The sequence below is a fragment of the Synchiropus splendidus genome, chromosome 2 (assembly GCF_027744825.2).
Source record: "Synchiropus splendidus isolate RoL2022-P1 chromosome 2, RoL_Sspl_1.0, whole genome shotgun sequence".
Taxonomy (NCBI): domain Eukaryota; kingdom Metazoa; phylum Chordata; class Actinopteri; order Syngnathiformes; family Callionymidae; genus Synchiropus; species Synchiropus splendidus.
Genome location: NC_071335.1, coordinates 17,026,398 through 17,049,542, shown reverse-complemented (window position 1 = coordinate 17,049,542; position 23,145 = coordinate 17,026,398). Strand labels below are relative to the sequence as shown.

General features: G+C 41.1%; 1 protein-coding gene across 1 annotated transcript; it reads right to left on the bottom strand.

The window, feature by feature from the left end:
* Nucleotides 1-2,172: 2,172 nt before the first annotated feature.
* LOC128753926 (fibroblast growth factor 8b-like) lies at nucleotides 2,173-6,532 on the bottom strand. The gene is made up of 5 exons (XM_053856139.1): nucleotides 6,291-6,532; nucleotides 6,181-6,217; nucleotides 5,601-5,781; nucleotides 3,296-3,402; nucleotides 2,173-2,992 (listed from the first exon to the last, which is right to left on the bottom strand). The coding sequence occupies exons 1-5, from the start codon at nucleotides 6,347-6,349 to the stop codon at nucleotides 2,702-2,704; spliced, it is 675 nt and encodes a 224-aa protein (XP_053712114.1). The 5' UTR covers nucleotides 6,350-6,532; the 3' UTR covers nucleotides 2,173-2,701.
* Nucleotides 6,533-23,145: the final 16,613 nt, after the last annotated feature.

Sequence of the window (23,145 nt, the reverse complement as noted above, 5' to 3'; positions counted from 1 at the left end):
CCACCCTGAAAGCTGCTAACTGACATTCTGTTCCAATGTAATGGACAAAGGTCTAAAAAAAATAAAAATAAAAAAGTACATATAGGTTAGAAGATTATGTGACCTCAGTTTATTCTGCTGAAACTTTAATATTTTCTGGCATTCATGTGAATAATACAACAAGATGCGCATTATCTGATTATCTGAAAGACATAAGGTCTGAAATAACCATAATTCTAAAATACGAAACCTTTTAAAAACGCCATATCTTCATTCTTCTTCATTCTTCAATCAATTTCCATTGTTTTTCAAACTTGTTTTTATGTTTTGTTTTTTTTAAATAAATTGAGATATAAACAATGTAAGTGTAAGTGCCACTGCCTTCTGCTAATGTCATAATGTAGTTTCATGCAGCATTTTTAAATTAAGGTTAAAGGCCTATTTCATTGAAGGTTAGCAATTATATGAGCTGTTTAGCTCCACAAAAAGATGAACCATGTGAATTAATGTGGCGCGAAAAAATATGTATGAGCTTGTTGATGACGTCACGCTATGAATGGCTCCGTAAAATTCAATAGACACGTCTGCTTGTTTTTGCAGTGGAAATATGGGACAGTGATGTTGTTTTCTCAAGATGCGTAAAGGCTACGTAACATGGAGAAAATTTTATCAGCAAAAGTCGCACTGACAGATGAAAAAAAGGATCCCAGGCCCGTTGAGCATAAATGATTGTTTGAATACCGGTTCTGACAACCCGACCAGGCAACTGCCAGACCACGTGTGCATGCCTATCTTTTGATGCCTTTGACTGTAAATGGGTCTATACATCACTCAAGGATGGACGGCCATTTCACGTAAATCAGTTGTGAAATTACTTGTGGAACCAGATTTCCGTTTAAGCTACACGCTATATCAATGTAGCATCCAGGTCAAGGCTACGTCGAGGATCTAGTGACCATTGGTGAGTACTTCGGGGATCCAGATTGCTGAGCACTCATGCCGGTTGCTGCTGAAGTGTCCGTGTCTTTCTGTGTGCTTGTCACGTCACACTTCCCATTCCCCACACATTTTTAGCCAAGTGAACCCCCCGCCCCTCGCAATGTCAATGTTTTGAGCTCCCACTGACAGAAACAAAGTTGGCGCCCCTGCTACTGACCCATTAATGTCCAAAGTAAAATCAACACCTTGTGTATTTTTAAACAAATTGTGACCAAATATTTTGCAAATTTCCTTTATCTTGGCTTGTGTTTGTGGCTATTTAAGAGGCTGCTCCTGTGGTTGTTATGTTACTTTGCATCTAAGAAGGTTTCATCTGCTACTGATGTTGATGGTGCAGTACACTCTCAACACCTCCATCACCATTTGGTACTCTGCTGCAGCAAATTGTTTTGGCCTCTGATCCTCTGGGAAACTTGACGATTTAAAACTAATATCAAAAGCCTTTAGTTATTGTTAAGCTATGGACTAGGTGGTGGTTGTACTAGTCTACTCCAACTGCGAAATAAACATGCAAGACAAGCATTATATGTTTTGACTTGGCTAATGTTTTTGACGACGACCCCGCTGCATTAAAACATTTACAGTGGATATAAAGTTCAACACATTCACTGCAGTCCTCAGCTTTGCAACCGCTGTCGAAATGACTTCAGTCCGAGAAAACAGGGACTAACAAATTGGACATCCAGCCCATGCATAGAGAGAGCCGCCGGGTTCTTGTTAGGGGTCTTCTTCCTCCCCTGTCGTTTGGCCTCTGACGGTCATGCTCAACTGCTCCTGGGAAGAGAGTTTCTTTTTTGCCTTTCTTTCACTACCGAATGCCTCTTCCCAGCCATTCCCCTTCTTTCAGTCGATGCCACATTTTGTCTATGCTTTTTCTGCCCCCCCCCCCCCCTCTGCACCCCGAACCCTCCCTGAGTGACTGGCTTCTTTTTGATAACTGACCCCTCCTCGTGTTATTATTCGAACCCACTATTGTATAACATGCCCTTTTATATGAGGTTCCACAAAGAGCCCATTTGATCAGAGGGTTACGGTGTGCGATCGTGAGAAATGCAACTACATGGTGGTAACCTTTGTTTAGGCCAAAATGGTGGGCTGACCTCATCGCTTTTAACGCATAGCTCCAGCCATTCAAGCCCAAGTCTCACTTGCTGAGCACATTGAATTCAGAAGCCAGTCACAGATATTGCCTCTCAGTTATCTGGGTCTCCCAACTTTTGGGGGGCAACTATCAATGTTCCCAAAACAGCCCCACAATAGAAAAGCCAAGCTCTAGTGAGTCTTTAGTGGTTTTAATATACACTCTACAATAAATATTTCCATCATTTCACCTCATTTACATTTTTTACATAAAAATATATTCATATATGTAGAAAACAACGGGTTAAAGGTTCCTCAGAAAAAGTTTTACCCCCAAAAAAAGGAATCCACAGGTAGCTGCCATGTCAATCTTCATTGTACCTCTAGTTTTGAACATTTTGCTCCGCTGGGCCGGCAAACGTTGGAAAAGTCCACGTGAATACAGACGATAAGTTGTTTCCCTGATTTAATACACAACACCTAAGGTCTGCTGCCAGACTTGGAAATAAGGAGATTAACGTTAACATGCACTATTTCATCAGAGGAAAGTGGCAAACAAAAAGTCTGTGTAGTTTTGCAACGTCTCTGGTAGTGGTTCCTCTGAGCAGATCTGTCCACAGTTCTTCAGGAGTGTCTGCAGGCCTCAGCGGCCCCCTGAGCGCTGCTGATGGGAAGGTTTAGTCCGCTTACCTACAGGGTGCACAGGCAGAGGGAGGACGTCAAACGGCCTCCTCTCACTGAGCAAGTGTCCCCTGGGTAGCCGCTTCATGAAGTGGGCCTCTCGCTGGTGCTGCTTGGTCTTGGAAGCCTTTCTTGGACGGCCCTTCCGTGTGAACGCCATGTACCAGCCTTCGTACTTAGCATTCTGGAGCGCCGTATAGTTGTTTTCCAAAACAATCTCTGTGAAGATGCAGTCTTTCCCTCGTCCTTTCCTCTAAACACAAAAAAGGGGTTGAATTATTGAAGCTTTTGAAACTTTCAGACGCATTCCCACACTGTGGACGTGACATAGATATCGCTCCGCAACATGCCATCAGACAATGCTCACATAGCGCTACATGCTAAATCACTGAAGCTCATGATAAGTGCGGCAAAAACACAGCTTTTTGTAGAAAGTTGTAACACACCAATCAGCTGTTTTAAATGAAAGTGGGAAATATTTCATGTATTGGTTTCTGAAGGCTCTCGATATGAGACGTTTATTTAGATATTTTAGATATTTAGACAGAAACGTTACCTTTCCAATCAGCTTCCCTCTCTTGTTCATACATATGTAATATCCCGTCTTCACCCCCCTGATCCTGACCCGACTCCCAAAAGAGTCGGTCTCCACCTCCAGTTTCGCTGCACACAAAAACACAAACAAAACAATTCGTTTGATCCAAGAGCCAATGTCTTAGCTATTGCCTTTCTTCACATTCATTTATTTTATTTTTATTTTTTACAATCAGGAAACCTTTAACCATGAAAGTGCAAAAAGAGCTTGGATCTCTGGCCTCATGATTGTTAGCAAAATTGTGTGAATGTGCCGGGATGCGGTGCGGACGGACGATAAAGGAGAGTGACAATACTGCGGTCAGCGCCGCAGCCACAAGCGCGGCGCAGTGGTCAGATTTGGGACACTGACAAGACTGACACCCACTTAGTAGGTAAGTGTAGCCAGAGTGTGTGGAGAGAAATTTGAAAGACAAAAGAGCACAAAGGCGAGGCTGGGAATGGAAAGGGTATAAAGTGAGGATGCCTTACTTCACCTCGCCTTGTAAATTGAGTCACACGGACGGTGATGGAAAAACTATTCAGATCATTTACTTCAATAAAAGTACAGAAAAAGAAATGTTAAAATTCCTCCCAAGTAAAAGCACAGCTTTACTAGGCGCTAAATGTCTTTTGACTGATTTATCATTGCAGTGTTTGTCTACATTCTAGTTGGTGTCTTAACTTGGGTGCTTTGTTTTCTGTTCCTTTTGTTACTGTAATAACTTTCACGTGGTAAGTAATACTGAAATTCCTAACCTCTCCAAGTCTCTTCAATTATACTTATTAATTACCGAAATCCATCTATTTTTAAGGGTAGAATTTTACATAGACAGCACAGAAAATTGAAATGAAACACTTTTGATTGTTTAATGTCTTTTTAGACTGTCTAGAGTAGGAACGCAAATCTATGTTCCGTTGGCGCCACAGACTGAAAATCAACTAGTAAATATCGCCAATGTTTCGGCCACGGCACACAGAGCACAAAGGAGCTCAGATGAATTCTGCAGTGGAAAGATGGATCTCAAATCCTCTGTGTCACGGTTCCAGGTTGAAGACAATATTTTTCAAGTCTAACAGAACAACGTTGCAGATTAGACACCAAGCGGAAGGAATAAATTTGATGAAATACGGTGACACAAGTCATTGACTGTGTTTATAATTAATACCATTTATCCTGGCTCTGGTATTATTCCTCCACTGGCTGCTCTACAACGCCCACGCACCATTACACTAACACTATCCCATGTTCTCGAGGATAATGCATTTCATATTTTACAGTTTTTGTGTGGAGGTCTTGGTATTCCACTGACAAGTCACCTAAAAGTTGTGAGTCAAAACTTTGAGAGAAAGGTCAGGAAGTGACACTTCAGTTTAACATCAATGGCATTAGTAACACGTCATCTCTCATCCTCCTACTGATGTATTGCATGTGAGAAGTGACTTCAAGTTTCTTAAAGCTCTAACTGTTTTACCATTATGTTGGGCTTTGCATATTGTTAGCGAGGCCAGGGAGTGGGAGGGTTTGCTGGAACCCAGCTGGCATGAATACAAGCTCACCCTGGACAGGTCAGACAAACACAGATGACAAAACCAGATTTGTGTGCGTTCAAACTGTTAAAAAAACTATCATATAAATGCAAAACCTTTTCTGCTTATAAAAAATATAAATATAATAATATAAATATATATATAAATTAATTACAATTGTTGTTCATGATATGTATAGTTAGTTTTTAGTGAATATGTGTGTTAGAAATGTCTTTTCTGCCTTACTCATCAACACACTTCAAGACAACTATGCAATAATTTTGTTTTAGTCTTCATCAACTGGTGTTAAAATCTCATTTATATAGGTACAAAAGTACTGTACAAACCCTAGATAAATACATGTACATTGTCATGTGAACAGTGCCTTTAATGTCTCAATTAAATAACATTATTAAATATGCCATATTGCCTCTAGTAATGACAGCAATACTTTTTAAGAGTGCATGGTTGATAACCACCTGTTTATAACTATTCATCCTATTCATTTTTACACATGAAATGAATAATAAAAGTAATGTCAGAAAGTATTTGACAGTCAGAGCTAACAATAGAAACAAAGAGAAGCACAGTTTATAATAACAAAATCTGAAGACATTTACTCAACTTATTGGAAATCTTTATGAGCAGATACGTTTATTTGTTGACCATAATTAGTAATTTCTTTTGAAAAGTTTGATATAGTCATACACTTCCAAGTCATGACATTCATACGACTATGACGACAGTGGTGACAGTACCGTGCATTGCTCCGTCCTCGCCGTTGGCGTTGACCCGCTTGTTGGACAGGACCTGGACGTGTTTGCCGCTGGTTCTACTGTACAACTGGTAGGTCCTGGTCAAGCGGCGGCTCATGCGGTCCGACAGCCGGCTCTGCTCGGTAACATGGTGTTTAAAGTTAGGTGGAGGCTGCACGGAACCCTGTTAACAGTAAGGCAAAAAATGTACTGTTAATGACGCCATATTTTTTCAGGCAAATTGAAGCTAGCTATTGTCCTGGTGGCTAAGCTAACGTCACAGGGGGCCTCGGCCGTCAAATAAAATATATACAATGAATTTTTATTAATTTTGTTTCGCAGTTAAAGACACCACCGCCCCCAAGCTTCACCTCTTGACTTTCTCCCTCCGTGCCGGTGCACACATGTTTTTACCATCACCTTTCAGACGTACTCCTTTTCAAGATGTTTGAATTGTTGCCAAAATGCCATTGCGTTTATAATAAAGTGTTCCCACCGTTACCGCAGCCAATTTGAAATGTCCAGACGCAAGGGTTAAGCTTTAATTGTTTCTTGAAGTTGACTGTGAAACAAAGATATTTACCTCTGCGTAAAAGCAAAGCGCTGTGAACTGAAGTAACCTAGATGGGAAATGAAATATCAGATTAATAGCGAGCAGAAGCGGGCGTTCTCTTGTCAATCCGTCTTACTTACAGACAACCAAACCTCGATGTTCTCAGCCTCATCTTGTAATAATTCAAATATTGATGCATGAATACTCCACTGTGTGCGCTGGAATCTCCGCGAAATTAAAAATTCCTCTGGATGGTTTCACTTCTGACGTATCCTGGTCCTCGCAAACGCACTTGTGACAAGCGAGAGGTTCCAAAAGAGGAGCTGCTGGTAAAAGAATCCTTCAAAGTGATGACAAGTCCAGAAGTTTTGGAGGCGCGATCCAAAGTGAAAGTCCTGCAGCTCTGACCGGAGAATTCCATCAAAGACGCTTCTAAACGAGAGCTGTTTGCTTTATGACACACGCGGACGCTCGCGATCACCGTTTGCATGGAGTTTAAAAAATGTCCCAAATTCAATGTCGTTTCGCCTGCAAGTTGCTGAATCCCCTCCGCGGTGCAGTTTTCAGTGGCGCATCTTCCTCCCTCACGTGTGTTTCTTGCGGTCGCATTCGGCATTTGACTCCTACATTTAAATGAACTTGCGGGAAAGTTAACATCCTCAGCAGGCGGAGCTAGTTTCAAATGCAACATTTGTTAAAGCACTTTGCCTAAAGACTTTTGAGGAGTGAAATGTAGCAAATGGGCGTACATTTTGGTCGGGTTTTCATGCTCCAGAACCTAGTCCAATTATTGCTATTTAAATATTATATTTAAATAGGTTTTGGACGTGTAACGCTCACCCACCTAGATATGGATGTAATTGACTCTTAATGATAGTTATTGAAAAAAAAAGTTGTTTTATCACAGTGAATTCTATGTGCATTTTGTTTTGATTTTGAATAAATAGAAATGAATTTCCCTTAAAATGATAAGCAGTCAGTTTGATCCATATCCTTAAATGAAGAACTCAACAGAAACTGTTGTTTTCCCGGATGAATTTGGTGATCATTGCAAGCTCTATATTGATAGGTATCTATATCTTAGTGACACCCAGTGGCGAAAGTGCACAGTCATCAAAGAAAAAATTAAATTCCGAAGAAATTTCAGTGACTGCAGTCAGCAAAAAAGAAAGGAAAGAAAGCATACAAATATTCTTTATTTTATTTTCTTGCAGCTGGTAATGTGAAAGACTAAAAAACTATCAAAACAAAATAACATCTATCTATCTATACAACAATATTCTAAGATGCTAGGATTGATCTAGGTGAAAAATAAATAGATGGAAATACATGTTGTGATGTGGCAGAGGGTCATTGAAACAATCCTACAGCAAATGTCTGCCAAAGCCAACACTAACAACGGCCCAATATTTACGTTCCAAATCTTTACACATAGCAATTTGGGTAAGCCCAGACATTAACATCATCATAGCGTAGGAACTGATAAGTTCAGTGAGAGCATTTGGGTTCAGTGCGTTCAGTGCATCGTTGTATTTAAGGCGGAGCTGCAACACACTGCTATTTGGTGTAACATTGCAGTTATTTCACAAAAATGTCATTGGATAATTGTTGACCTACTGTAAATCAGTCTGGCTCATTCTTTGGTGAGAGTTCTTGCAAAAGTTGCCTCATTCATCTGTCCTGACAATAGCAGACCAGTTCAAACACCATGGGAATGCGGAGCCATCATACTGCTGAGGAGGCAGAGGGGGTCTGTGAGATGATGTGAGTGTCCAACTGACTGACAAAAGCAGAAGGCTTAATGAAGATGCTGGCTGAAGCTGTGAAGACAGTGTCATTGTCCACTGTGAAACAAGTCCTGTACCAACATGGGTTGGAAGGCCACTTTGCCAGGAAGAAGTCACTCCTCCAGAAACGTTCAGAAATGTGCACTGGGACAGACCTTTGTGTTGTTGGAGACGTCTCCTGTGGTTTGAGGAAACTAAAATTGGACTCTTTGGCTGCTACGACCTTTGTTACACGAGGAGGACAAATGGGCAGAAGCTACAAAGGGGCATATCATGTTCTTTTTCTGATTTCTTCAACTGAATGACCTCTTGAGGAATGAACACAATCTGGAATTTTTGCAGCAACAACTCAATCCGTCAGCCAAGGAGGTAAACCTCGGGCACAAATGGGTCTTCCAAATGGACAATGACCCAAGCATACCAACAATCTGGCTACAGTATTTTGGAGCGACCGTCACAAAAACACAACCCCATTGAAAATGAGTGGGCAGAACTGAATGAGGTGTGTATGAACAAGGCAGTCTTCAAACTTGGCTCAGTTACACCAGTTCTGTCTGCAGGAGTGGAACAAAATTCCTGCTACCTATTGTGTGAAGATTGTGGCTGGATATGTAGACCTTTAGAACTAGGTCAGACAGCTGAAGGTAATACTACCAGATACAAACTTCTATCTTTAAAGAAAGCAATTCAGGCATTCTTAACTGGAGAGGCTCCATTTGATTTCTGGGTTCAACTGTAACTATTGGTGAGTGGAATATGAGGGACATTTTGTTTCCGGTTCACCGCGTCACATTTGTCTCTGCATAACTGGACCCATCAGGTTCATTTTTATGGGCGGGCTGTTCCAGTTTACTTGCATCGAGGCGGTGCAATGTCACATTATCTGTTAGTGTGTCCATGGACATGAGCCTTGGGCACACAGTTGCGGTGGGTATCCTGGTTTAGGAGATGCATTGTGATGACCAGAACAACTGTTAATGGCTCAACTGATGTATGGACTTCGGATAAGAACCCTTGACGTATGAAAACCTGTGAGATCCTTCACTGTACTGAACAGAAAAGGTGGTGGCTGAACATGATAATGAAGCGAACCAAAAAAACTACTTTTCTACCCCAAAGATTAAAACATTGTTTATTTGAAGTAGTCGCTTCTATTTTTTTGCAGTGATCAAATTGTATTGTCAAAGAATCCTGCGTTTAACTCACGCTTGGTTTTCTATCAGCAGCACATGGAAAAATGGCATGTACTTAAGAAAATCTACAGTTACATTAACCTATTCCCTGAACGCAGGTTCTAAGTTGTTTGGTGGTCTCTGAGGACCGACCTTGATGTGCTTTTTTTTCATTCTACACATGTAAGTAATATGAATTCCATGTGAACACATGACACAGAATGGTTTTCACATCACATCTTAAGCCTCGGTCTCATAGACAAACGCTCTCTCGCTCACAATCATTCTTCTCGAGCTTCTCACAATGTTGGCTTGACTTTTCTAAAGTGTGTCATAGTGCGCCTGGTGTGTTATACGCTCGCTGCGAGCTTTCATACATCATGCAATTATATTGTAATTATTCTTTATGACAACAAAGCGGTGGGGTTGCTTTCAGGGGAACATGACTGTTACACGTTGGCTTGATAGGAGGAGAAAGATGATGGTTGTAACATGCAATACTTTGAACTCTGGCTGCCATAAAACAACAGTGGAGACCCGGGTGGGGAGGGCGGGGGTAAGGGTGCTGAATGCCTGTCAAACACCAGACATTGTTTGAAAGTTCTTTTATAAGTTAATAGCTCTTACTGTCACTGTTTTATTCCATCCTTCAAGGAATGGCCTTTCATTTTCTGTCATTATTATGCCTTTCCAGCAACTTCAATAACCCTCGTATAATGCTTCCTTCGGTTGCCACACATCTTCACTCCCATGGTGTTACATATTGATGCTGGGAAATTGGACTTATGCATCCTACATAGCCATGGTGGGCTGGTGCGAGGTGCAAGGAGACGTACAGAAGCGCCCTATGCTGACATCAAAGGAAGCCTTCAGTGTTGCACGTTGATGTTAGTGGCCAGCGCATCATGTAAAAAAAAAAAAGTCCGTCAGCAAGGAGAAGAGCCATGTCTGAGGAGAGCTTCCATACGACTCCTTGCACATCGCGCCCTCCCTCCTCCACTATGAAGGAAGCAAAAGTCCACTTTCCCAACTTCTGTATGTTATACCATGGGAGTGAGGATAAGTTGGAAAGTTTCCCTGTCCTCAAGAGGACAAACTTGATACAGAGTAATACGTCTACACAAAACACTTTGGAGCCAGACCATGCCCAATGATGGCACGTGGATACCAAGTGGTCTGATATGCTGAAATGATAAGCAACTTGCCTGAGGAGTATTCAAAATCTACCAAGACAACAGAATGTGAACTGGAGTCAGTGTTGTCGGGTGTACAATAATATTAACATTTGCATCATAATTTGGGCAACAATACAATGTATGCCTTCAAAAAGCCTAATGTGTAATGGTTCGAGTGGAGTAGGACCCGAATGTCGTGATGAATAAGACTCACAGGAGATCAGAGTTGCAAAGAACAGTATTTCATTTTGACAAAGAATTCACAATAATCACAAAAAGGTCAAAGAATCCAAACAGAAAGCGGAGATGTACACAAAAATGGAAATAAGTCCAACCAAAAGCGTCACCGAACCGGGAGATCACGAGCAAGGAGTCTGAAAATACAATACAAAAAAACGAACTCCTGAGGGACAAAACTAAAATCGGAGGAAACAAGAAACACGCGGAGATCAGAAGCAAACAAAGAATTGAAGCTACAATAACTCTAAAAACTAAGAGATCCGAAAAAAACACAGAGAACGGACAAGGAGAATGATACGCGGAAGCCAATGACCTAGGGCTGTGTATTGCCAGGTATCTTACGATACAATACGTACTCCGATGCAATATATGGCAATACTGTAAGATAAGCAATACATTCTAATATTTGTTAACAAGAGAAGTCATTTTAAAGGGGAAAAATCAGACGATGTAGGACAATATTAAACAAGTTTATTGTTATGAACCCAGTTAGACTGAGGAAAGAACAGCTCCCTTTATCAACAAAATAACTCCAGTGTACAGAAAGAAAATGTTTCTCAAACGTGTCACAAATGTAGCAGCATATGCAAGTATCTATGTATGAAATATTGATATGGCCAACTTAAAATATCAAGACCGTATCATATTATCAAGTATTGCAAAATATCATGCAATCAAGTATCATGACATTTGAGCATGTATCAGTATTTTCTTCCAGCCCTATTCTGTACTGACGTTCTAGGTACAGGTACTGTCCGACTCTGAATTTGCTATTAAACACAAGTTGTGTCTCGGATCATTCTTATTTTTTATATTTTTGCTGTAGCACATCACATAATAATAACAACAATTCCTCTTAAAATGAGTTACTTTTGAGTCTCCCACATTTCTTGCTCGGTAACAGTGACCACAATTTGTAACTTCTGATTTGGTCCCCTCATCCACTTAGTTCCTGTGACCGTGTGTTTTCTCCTTTGTGTTGTACCAAAATATAGTTTTTCATATAGTATGTATGAAAACATATATGAAACTATATAGTTTTTCAAATGAAACATGTTTTCAACGGAGCATGAGAAAATCTCGTTCTCATTTCTCAGTCATCAGTCTGAATGGTCTCTATCACAGGTGAAGGCTGCAGATGCCTGGAGTCGACAAATGCACACCAAAAGCACCCACATTGAGATGTGGCCCGAACTACCTAAAAAGTGGAGTGTGGTACCCTGAACGTATCTGCAGCTGCTTCTGGTATGTTAACTCTCATCGCAACGCACTTTAACACACATATAAAAGTGTCACACGCGTTTGCAGATCCTGGAACGCAGAAGTTTTATTCATCCGAAGATCAAGATAAGCATCTGAGGGTGAAGTTGGACTTTGTTAGAATTTGCAGAGTTAAAATCAAGGTTTCTATTTGTGGAGTCTGAAGCCGTCAAGAACTGTGGGACTTGCATTTGAGATGGCGCGACATATTCAACATTACATTCCTGGTTAATTTTTGTGTAAAAGCTACTTTCAGACCATGACTGACACACAAATAAAGGAACTTACTTAACTGAATTATTGGGTTATGAGTATAGCGCTACGTATATTAGAATGAATACATAATATGAATACACAAATGGGAAAAAAAAACCTAAATATTTTTAAAAGATTACTTGTCTTGAATCCACAACTTCTTTTTTTTCACTCCTCCTGGCTTTGTTCTTGCAGTGTTTATTTCTGTCAGCTCTTCATTTGTTGTTTACTGCATATATCTTCTTGTCACATCAAGTCTTCCGTCTGATCACCTCTCTTGTTCAAGTTAGTAGTCAAGACCACAGAGTATTGGAGAGTATTGAGACCAAGACAAGACCGAGACATTTGGCGGTTGAGACCTAGACCACACCATAAAAGTGGTCTTGAGACCGGTCTGAGATCAATCTGGAGTACTACAACACTAGTTCAACTAGTCTCCACCAACTCATTCATCCACCCACCAACTTGTTCTCATCACCATTGCTCAGTAGTCAGGGCACCACTTCATCTGACAGCCACCAACTCAGTACTCTTCCATCTAGTCACCACCAACTCTTGCATTTAACTATCATCATCATGTACTGCCAAGTCGCTGCCCGTCACATACATCTACTCCCATCGAACATAGCTACATTATCCTTCTTGCCACCAGCGACTGATTCATTGAGTTCCCACCAACTTACCTTTCTCATCACCACCACCTTAAAATGCTCGCAAAATACAATCATTTTGAAGATGCATGCAACACATATTTTTGAAGTTAGTTTTCCTTTCATTCAATTTGTTCCATGAGGTAAAAGATGCTTCTTCTTTTTGGAACATTGGTTCCCCTGTTGTTAAACCTGTTTGACTCCCGGTGTGAAAACAACCCTCAGTAGTGGTAGATCATTTGAAAAAGAGGCACAAAACTGTCTAGAAAGTCTCGTATTTGATTGCATCTCCTGATGCGCCTGACCATGTCCAGTACTTCTCCAGGTCCTCCACAGTGGTGGTGAGTTCGCTTGTCACTCTTTTCACACCTTTAAAATATTGAACCCCACTGACACCACCTGCTGAACACATTCCCAGAACCCTTTGTAAAACCGCTTTAAATCATCATGGAAGTGTTAATCTACTGTGTAGGTTTGCTTTATTCCAAGCCTCAAATAGGATTACTCTGCTAACAAGCCATGACTGACTCTTTTTTTCATGGACCGCAGAGGCTTCATAAACGCAGACCGCTCTTCTCTGGGAAACCATTAGACTTTTCACATTGTATGGCTGTAGAAAAGTAAAATATAATATAATATTTCTATAATAAAGTGTGTTGAGTCTGTCTTAGCTGTAAATCAGTCATTTTAACCAATGCGGGGGATTTAGAGGGTGAAAATGGACCTGCCTTATTAGTTCCAGTGGGACATTGTACAAGTCACATTGCCACCTGGAACAATTCAACACTTTGTTCTCTTATATTTTGACCCCTGTAAAGCAATGGACACACCCATGTAAAAAAAAATCCACATGCATGATAATTAAAGTTGGTGTTGAACGCTAGTTTTTACAGCCGCACACAAGGGTCGCTTGAAGCTGAGGTTGACACTGAAATTGAGTTCTGGGAGTCTTGGAAATGCATAGGAAATATTTAAGGTTAGAAAACTTTCAACTGGATGTTAGACTGAAGTAGCTTTTACACGAGTTAAACCTGCAGCAAATGTCCCAATCCCAAGTCAGTCTAAACAGGACACTATTGTTTATTGTGCTGTGAACATAAATGAAGTTTCTGCTTTGGAGGTGCATGTTCTTTAGTGACTTTCCTAAAAAATACGCTGCCACTCAATGACCATAGTCACTGCATCAAAATCAGACCGAGGCCATGAAGGTGGCTGGAGTTTCACTAGGCGGACTGGCACAGTTGCTGTGTAAAAGTGACCTTATTTTTGTGGCACTCTGACCTTTTATTTTCTTCACTTTGTATCTATTTACCCTTCAACACCTAGTGATTTCACAGGATTAATCATTCATTCATGTCAGTCCATCACAAGCCATTTACAGACAGACACCTATGGACAATTTGGAGCCACTTGGGGTCACCTCCCCCTGTTTTGAAACCACAATATGAACTCTCTCTGCAGAAGACTCTACCTTTGGGGTTGGGCAAGAAGCTCCGTCATCCAGGACAGACTCAGAGTAGACCCACTGTTCATCAAAAGCAGTGACTTCTACACAAATCTGAAGTTGAAGCCTTCTGCCCTGACCATTCTTGGGGTGAACGGTAATGACAAACATAAAAAAGCAATTATCGTTTGTCACAAATATAAGCCTGTCATTAAGTCACATTAAGGAGTGAAATGTATCTGAGCTTTTAATTCAAAACAATTGAGTCAACTGTCACTTGCAACCTTTTACCCTCTGGACGCACGTGTAAACAAATCAGACCTGTTTTTTCAACGGCGACCTGTCCGGCTAAAGTTCTCCAGACTGTACATCAAAGGTTCTGCAGCGAACATATAGAAGAGGCATCATTTTTTATTCAATATTTTCTGCATACCTAACTGTCTGCTGCTTTGCTCCCGAGATTCTCTTGAGAGCCGCTACGCAGGCTTCTTAATGCCTTTGAGCTGAGTTGACACAGACCCAGATTTACCACTGATCCCTCTTCTACTGCTTTTCCCATTTAGTGGAGAGTTTGTTAAATAATACAAAGCTCAAAATGTGGGAGTGTCAGTGAGGAAAAAAATGCGAGAGGAACTTTTTGGCACCGGTGCACATCAGTTATTCTTAGAAAAGAGGTGACTGAATGTCTGAGAAGTCCCCTGAACAGACTACCATTCAGTGAAAGGTATTGTTTCTCCAAACTAATACGAGACATAAAAATACACACTGGAGTATAAGGTTGAGCGAGTGGAAAGGTAGACACCACCGAGGACGAGAAGAAAAACAAAACAGCTGCCGAGGAAGATGGAGAGAAACAGAGAATGTGTTGGAGTGGAAAGAAATGTGGGATGTTGAGATTCTCATCTGGTTGCACCAACGTCCAAACCGCTGCGGCTTTTTTAAAAGCCTGATGGTTTACAACCACCTGTTGTAATTATGCACTTTGTAAAACACACCAGCATAACTCACCTGGATCTGGAGTGAGAGAGCCTGCCTCTGTTATGGAGATATTGGAGAGAAAAGCCAAAACACATCCATGATTCAACAACGGCAGGTGGTTCCCTTAAATATCAGGCCATATATTAGCAATCCGGATAGGTTTGGCCATTTGGTGCTGAAGGTGAAATGTCCCATTTCATATTAAGCTGCAGATGGATGTGACATCTTACCACTCAATTGAAATTGAATTTCATTTTCCGCCATGTCTCTGTATGTTTTGAATTATCAGCAGACAAAGAAAACACTTTGGGGCCAAATGAAAAGGGTATAAACTAATACAAGCGCTGTCTATTATTCCTGTAGAGAAGTTGTAAGTAATGTATGCTCTACATTACAAAAATATCGTCCATTTGGCCTGAGGAAAGAGGGATGAGTTAAACCAAACATGATGAACGGTGGTGACTGGACATGAAGTCAAGGTCAAGGTCGTTGGGTGACCATTTTGACAAAGACACATTAAGAGTGTTGACAGCTTGACTTGAACTCTACTCACTGAACTCCCGTGCTGGGCATGAACAGCACATCCACCATGTCATTGCAACTCTTTCGACTCACTAGCAGAATAATGCAGGGTAATACTTCTGGTGTTCTGGGTGACACTTGGTGTGTTTTGCTTCACTATGACTATAATAAAGTTGCTTAATTCCTGTAGTTACGCGGTGTATGAGGCACAGGAATAGCAATTGAAACTGGAAGAAGTCTCTGCCTGAGATTGATTGAGTCAGAACCCTAGTTTGCATAATAAAAAAGTCGGGCTCAGCTGCTGTCCCGTACGAAATCACAACACAAAGCAAACACACTCAAGCACAACGCTAGGACTTTGGGATTAATACGCCTGAACACTTCAAAGGTCATTGCCTAGTGGTGAAACACTAGCATTGCATGCTGAAGGCCGACTTAGTGAAGCGTTGAGTGGTGACCGGAAGAACAGAACTCCAGATATAAAATGCAGCACATTGGTGTCATATTGACAGACTTTGGCGGCCAGTGTTGATGCAGAAGTCAGTTTAGCACATTGATGCAATAGGCTTTTCAACTCCGTCCCCTCCTCCCTCCTCGCGTCCGGGGGAGCATCATGAACTAAAACCTCGACATCCGTCAACGTGACGTTTTAAGCGTGAGGACAGCCCGTGTTTGGGCTCTCCCTTGAAAATAAGGTGAGGAACTCAGATTCCTGCTCCTCCATACTGAGGAGCCACTTGGACGTTTTGACCGGTTGCCTACTCGTCTCTCAGTCAACCCAAGAGTGACGGCGATATCCTGTCAACAAAAAGGCTTGTGCGACACAACCAGCCATATTCTTTCTCCATAATGAATCCACGGTGGTCAAACAAATAGCTGTGCATTCATTTTATCGTCACTTAACGTTGTGTTGAGAAGGCTCAAACATTGACCTCATCACTCTGAAGAGCTGGAAAGTGCTTAACAGTCCTGTGCTGTGCCATGGCAGTGAGGTAATCCCCAGCCGCGAGGAATGCCGGTCGTGTGGCTATGTCGTAGTCACACAGCAATTTGGTCGCTGTGTGTGTTTGTGTGGTGGTTTACAAGTGTGTGCAGTGGCCGGAGAAAATTGCCACATTTGGCGTTCAAGTCCATTAAATGGCCTGAGCTTCTGACTGGACAAAAGGACAAACCTTGAGTGACACCTCCAAAATGCTGATGAACTGTAAAGTGTAAGTGTTTTTTTCACTACGGTTGTTCAATAAAACTCTTGTGTGATGACACCAGCTGTAGTTCTGGTTTGCTAGTCCTTTTTTTGGGGTCGCCTCTTAATTCGAGAAACAGAGTTGTAACTTGCTAATCTCATCTTGTTCGGACAGAATCAAATGAAGACATCAGCTCCATGTGCGCGTTACCTCACGGATGCCTGCTAGGATGTCGTGCCTGGGCTCCACTGATGTTTTCTTCCTTACTGTGCAGTTTCTTGGCCTCTGGATTGCAACCTGTAACCCCCCACCCAGAATGGACTGTGATTTACTGTCTTGTAAACACATAGGAAGTAGCATTGAAAACGCTTTAACAAAGTCAATAAAAGCAGACATCATTCCTGGTACGGAGGCTGGGGGGTACGAGCGGGGTCAGTGCAGGGTGAGTTCAGGTATGTTTCTCTTCTTTGACTTTGTCTTTTACCAAATGGTCTGGTCGAAGCCTCCTCTTCTCCCTACTCGCCCTTCTACCCTCCCTCCTCTCCCCTGCTCTTTCCCTTTCTGCCTTTTTCATTTCATGCGCTGGGCAGTGGACAGCAAGAGAAATGGCTTTACCAGAAGTACCTGCAGGGCCGCTCTGGGCGGCTCTTTCATCTGGGCTCTGGAGAGAGAAGCCCCCGGCTCTGAAACAGCTGTGTAGACCTGGGAGTGAGAGAAGCATGAAAAACACAGAGCGAAAGAAAAAGGAATTCACCACCCCTTCGGGAATCAAACCTCACTGTGTCTTGCTCTTTCTTTCGCTCTTATGTTCCTTCGCTCTATCGTTATTTTCGCATTCCCAATCTTTCTCTGGCACCTCTCATTATAAGTTTCACTTTTTCAGCGGCAACCCTTTCGTACTTCCTGTCTTCAACTGGGTCATTTATCTTTATTCCCTCCTGTTTTCTTTGCTTTTTCTCTCTAAGGGACGAAGCTTCCTATCGCTGGTATACAATGTCAAACTGCATGTTTGTTTGCAAGTTTACCAAAAAGTGGCTGGGAGGGTTATAATTTCAATAGCCGAACTTAAGAAAAGAAAGGAAATGAGATGCTAGCTGACCGCTGGTTCCATCGGAAGCGAAGACAGAATGCCGTAGTTGTCCTAATGCTCTTGCTAGCATGAGCGGCAGGTCACCAGGCCCTTGACTGTGAAGCACATTCTGGGCTGGTAGATTATTGCTGCGTTCCAGTTACCTCGGAAGTGGGAAGAAGATAGTGAGGTAGATGAAAGCTATTTTCACGCGTCCCTTGTGTGGGTGTAAGCAGCTTCTTGATAAATTTGTGCTTCGCTTGCAACTAAAATCCCTGCCAGATGAAGAGGAAACACAATTTTGCAGAATGTGTTTGTCATTGATTCAAAACTTCTCCTTCCTATCTACGTACGCGGAAGCTATTCTGGATTGGTCTGGATTCTTTGACTTTCCAACTTAAAAATCCTCCTTCAGGTGACGTTACCAATGGATGTAACTGGACGCCAATGAAGTTCCATCCACCTATTCTTATTCCAGTTTTCATTAATATTGAAAATAAATAAATGGAAACAATAGAAATTGAAAAAGTGGTGGCTTCGTCAGTTTGTCAATAGAAGAACATTGTGATGTTTTGCTATGGAAACAGGTTTTGCGGATAAATGACGACTCGACTGGATACCACGTTGAACATATACATTGTGGTCCAAAAAATGGTGGTGGATGATAAAGTGAGATATGTTTGTGGAGAATGAATAATCTAAAACTTTTCTGCAGTCGACTGGTCGAACAGCCGAGCGTGATGTTTGTTCAGTGGCAAAGAGATGCTTTCTGATGACGTCATCTCATGGCGCACTCTCTCGTCAATAATCGCAAATAACAAATGGAAACTGTCATAAAGTTACATTTTATTTATGCACATTTTCACAAAGTTTGCAAAGAAAATGTTGAAACATTCTGTACTTGGGGTATTGTTAACTTTCATGGCAGTATAATACAATACATCTGCACAGTAGTTCTTGGTCAGATAGACTCACCATTTGGGATTATATTCCAACCAAAGTGTGAAGTGTCTGTGACAGGCCTCTGCAAATGTAGTTCTGAGGCCATGGTTCTCCACAGTGATGACCAATAACTTCCAACTACCAACTTCTATTCCAGCTTTTATAACTGTGCTAGGTTACTTTTTTCTGAGCTTCCAGGGACATTTTCTGGATGTGGAATCACTGAGTTCCTGTCCGTTTCAGTGTAGCCTTCTCAATGACCAGGGAGGGAGTCTGGAATTGTTGGAGCTAAGTGAAATGTTCCTTATGCATCATCAGATTAATTTCCCTCAGGGGTGTGTTTCCCCCTTATTTTAAATTCTTGGTGCGAATCTCCGAAACAGTCATGATAAGAATTCTTTGCTGGAAATTATACAGCGGCGCCCGCCTCAGTTGATGTATTTGTGTTGGACAGCGATAGACGGCTGGAAATTTCTCCATTGGAAGTGAGATTCATCATCGTTGAACTGAACTCAACTGTTGCAACGAGGAACAACAGAATAACGGCGTCTGTGGAAGCTGCAAGTTTCAGAATTGTCAAGTGTATTTTAATGATTTGACTCTGATAGTTTGGCATGGAACAGGTATATATATATTAAAAAACAAAAACAAAAAAAAAAACATATATATATATATATATATATATATATATATATATATATATATATATATATATATATATATATATATATATACATTTTTTTTTTTTAATTGCTGACATTGTCCACTCTTTGCTTCGTACTTTTAATACAGAAGAACTAAGATTTTCCTAATATATTATGATGATAAGATCAGATAATTTTGACAGCCATGTTAGATTATATGTTACATTAGCATGTATTCAGGTTACAACATACTAACAGAATCAGAATCAGAAAAAACTTTGTAAATCCCAAAAATAAATTTTGTTTGTAACTAAACATGCTCCATAAACAACCAACATTTAATATGAAATGTAAAATATTAAATGCAAAATGCTCTTTTTTTAACAGAGGCTATGCACATAGTGCACATAAAGACAGGTTGATGTTTAGAGACCTAATCCCAGGTAACCCTAAAAAACCTGAGCCCATGCGTTGCCTATCTGACCAACAAGTCTGTAAAGACCTCTGGACAGATGCACGGCCCTAATAAGGCCAACACTAGCCTAAGCCTAACCCTCAGAGTGTGGCAGAAGTTATGCAGTAGCCGTCTTTGTTTGTTTGTCCATTCATCCACCGAATAACTCCAGAATGGATGAACAAATAGAAATCTTCACTTGCATCATTAAAAAACACGTGAATCTGACACTCTTTCTGGGAAATGAGAACACATGAAAAGGAGTAGAAATTATACTAATTCTTTTACTCTCTGCTCTGTTTTCTTCCAGATGAAATGAGATGAACGAGGCGTATGCTTCAAGTGGGACTGAAATTATCTAGTATTTTAGGGCTGTCAATAGATTAAAATCTGAGTCTCAATTAATCGCACTAGAGCTGAGTTAACTCATTAACGCTTTGCTCATGCAAACATTTGTCAGTAACATTCTGATGACCTCAGATAAAAAAGACAGATTAAAAAACTCAGCTCTAGTGCGATTAATTGAGATTAAAAAATGTAATTTATTGACATCCATAACTGTTATATATTGCTTTTAGGGTAGCAAACTTAGAAATCATCGCACTCTAGTGAGTATCTATAAGTATATTTGGATTTAAGAATGTTCTGAATATTTCCCCCATTGATCTCTACTGGTCCTGTCGCTCACATGATCAGCTCACTGGAGGAAACACTGTTTATGAAACACAGCATACGACTGAATCACTGAAACAAATCTGTCATTTGACTAAGACAATATGGATGGCCACTGTAGCGCAGTGTTAGCACATGGGCCTTTGGACCTCATGGTCACGAGTTCGAGTAATGGCAGACAGCTATTAAAATGTTTTATTTTTCTTGAAGCTAATGTAGGGTTGTTTATTTAATTTAATTGTACGCTATTACACATCTGGTGCATCCGATCCAGATATGATCTTCGTCGGTTGCGTTTGAGTGTGGATGCTGAAGCATTTTGCGAGTGCATTTACACACTTCTTCAATTCATATCTTTCACACACGATCGCAAAATACGTTGATGTGAGAATGTATGAAGGGGATCTCGGTCGCCACTTTCCAGTGACCTGATGGATGGAGGAACAAAACATCCCGGTTTTAAAATAACATTTTCAAGTTTGCGCTTCTCGTAGTCCAGACTGTGGTTTTGAAAGATCACAATTTGTTGTACAGCACTCTATTATTTTACAGTTTGCTCACACATTTTGTTCTGCTTTACATGGCAACATTTCTAATTCTGCAGCCGTCTAATGAGACTGGAAAAATCAGAGTGCAGCACCAGACCCTGAGTGAGTTTGTGATCTCATGGACTTGTGCTCTGTGAGCTGTACGCAGTAGTTAGTGTCCAGATGAACTGCAGGACTGCGTTTACTGCTCCTGGCTTACTGAAGCTTTAACCATAAAATTAGTGCATAATTGGGACCTTTTAATTGAAATGAGGCTTGTTTTGCAGAGTGTTCCCTCTGTATTTAAGCATTATTAAATATTATTATTTTCCTAATTTTACTTGAACATGAATCACCAGATATTTGTTTTCCAGCAGCAGTAAAACAAATCTCTCTACCAGTCGCAGTTTATATATATATATATATATATATATATATATATATATATATATATATATATATATATATATATATATATATATATATATATATATATATATATATATATATATAACACTGCCTTCTCTCATGGGGAGTGCGAACAAACCACAGAAATTGAGATGAAAAGAGAAGATGAAGTGATGAGAAATGTTGAGTGAAAAGGCGGCTGGCGAACACTCGGGGTTAAGCAGACCAGGGGTTGGGTTAGGGGCTGAGGGAGAGAAGAAAAGTCCACCCTGAGGCAGAGAGGTATAGCTGAGAGAGAGAGAGAGAGTGGTGTTGAGTGCTGTTGTGTTTGTTTAGTCCTCTTCAAAGACAAGCTTAATTGTTTTACCATGCTGTGCCCGTAGAGATTCATGGCTCCTTTCGGGGTCTAGCTCTTCCAACTGAATACTTAACTCTCTCTCTCCCAACTACAAGCCACTTCACAGAGTCAACTTGTGATTAGAAAACTGACCAGAAAGCAAATAGTCTTGGAGTGAAGGGGGAACTGGCGTGTTTGCCGGCACTGACAGAACAAGACAGAGATTTTGACTGTTAGCTTGGATCCCAAAATGTCACCGCGACTTGCGTTACATGTTGAGATGTTCGCCACGTTCGAAATATCTTCAAAGACTTTCATACTTGTTTAATACTTGACTGCAGCTGCCAAGTGACATCACTGGATGGTTCATTTATACCTCTAAATATCTTCTCCATCAAAAGCTCCCAATGGTTTCCACTCATAAACCCACATGTGCCAAAGGTGCAGGAGTTACACAGCTATCAAAAATGATCAGGAACCCCACACCAGATCACTTTACATAGAAAGAGTTTGCCAGTGACTTCAGGAATGTGCTTTTACGATGGTATAGACTTGTGACAGACGAGTCACAGCAAACTTAGTCGCAAATAATCAACAGTGCTCCCCAGAATCGTTGTTAATCGGGTACTAAATTTGTCTGAGATCTTGCGCCTCACTCACTTAAACTTCTTCATTCAAACCCACTTGGACTTCTCCTTTACAGGGCCCTCATTCTTCTTTACCATCTCTTGGGTCCTTCACTATTCTTCTCTGACACTAGTCACTGAGAGCAGAGAAGTCCTGTGTCTTCAAAACCATGGAAAAAACCTTAACATAGACCTCAACACCAAAGAGCTGGCTTGTAAAGGTGGCAGTCAGTGTCACGCGACATGCCTTCACACTCATCACTTCACTTGCCTGAAGGAGCAACAAACAATAGGAGTTCAAGCTCGGCATCTTTATCCGTAGCACCGAGAAGAGCACAAAATACTATCTTCAATCGAGGAAGTTTTGTTCTCAAGATTCCATTTCAGAGTATAGTGACCTTGTTTGCGCTTGAGAAGCCAAATAAGAGGAAGCCTTGTGTCATCACCGTGGCCTAAAGGTTTTCATTTCTGGCCATGAAACTAGCCTTTGTTTAGTCTGAGAATGGAAGCTCAGTCCTGCGTTTGGGACTCAAAGTGGAGCTGTTGCTTCTTATTTAAATGGGTCTGTTGAGTACAGCACTGCTGGAGGATTTTTTTTTCCAGTCTCAGCGGGGAGGACCGGGACGGGAGATCACACTTAACTAAACAA

Coding starts and splice junctions, on each gene's coding strand:
- LOC128753926 (XM_053856139.1), bottom strand. CDS start 6,349: ATGCATCAATATTTGAATTATTACAAGATGAGGCTGAGAACATCGAGG. Junction 5,782..6,180: donor CGCTTTGCTTTTACGCAGAG/GTAAATATCTTT, acceptor TACTGTTAACAG/GGTTCCGTGCAGCCTCCACC. Junction 3,403..5,600: donor CGAGGACGGAGCAATGCACG/GTACTGTCACCA, acceptor TTTTGTGTGCAG/CGAAACTGGAGGTGGAGACC.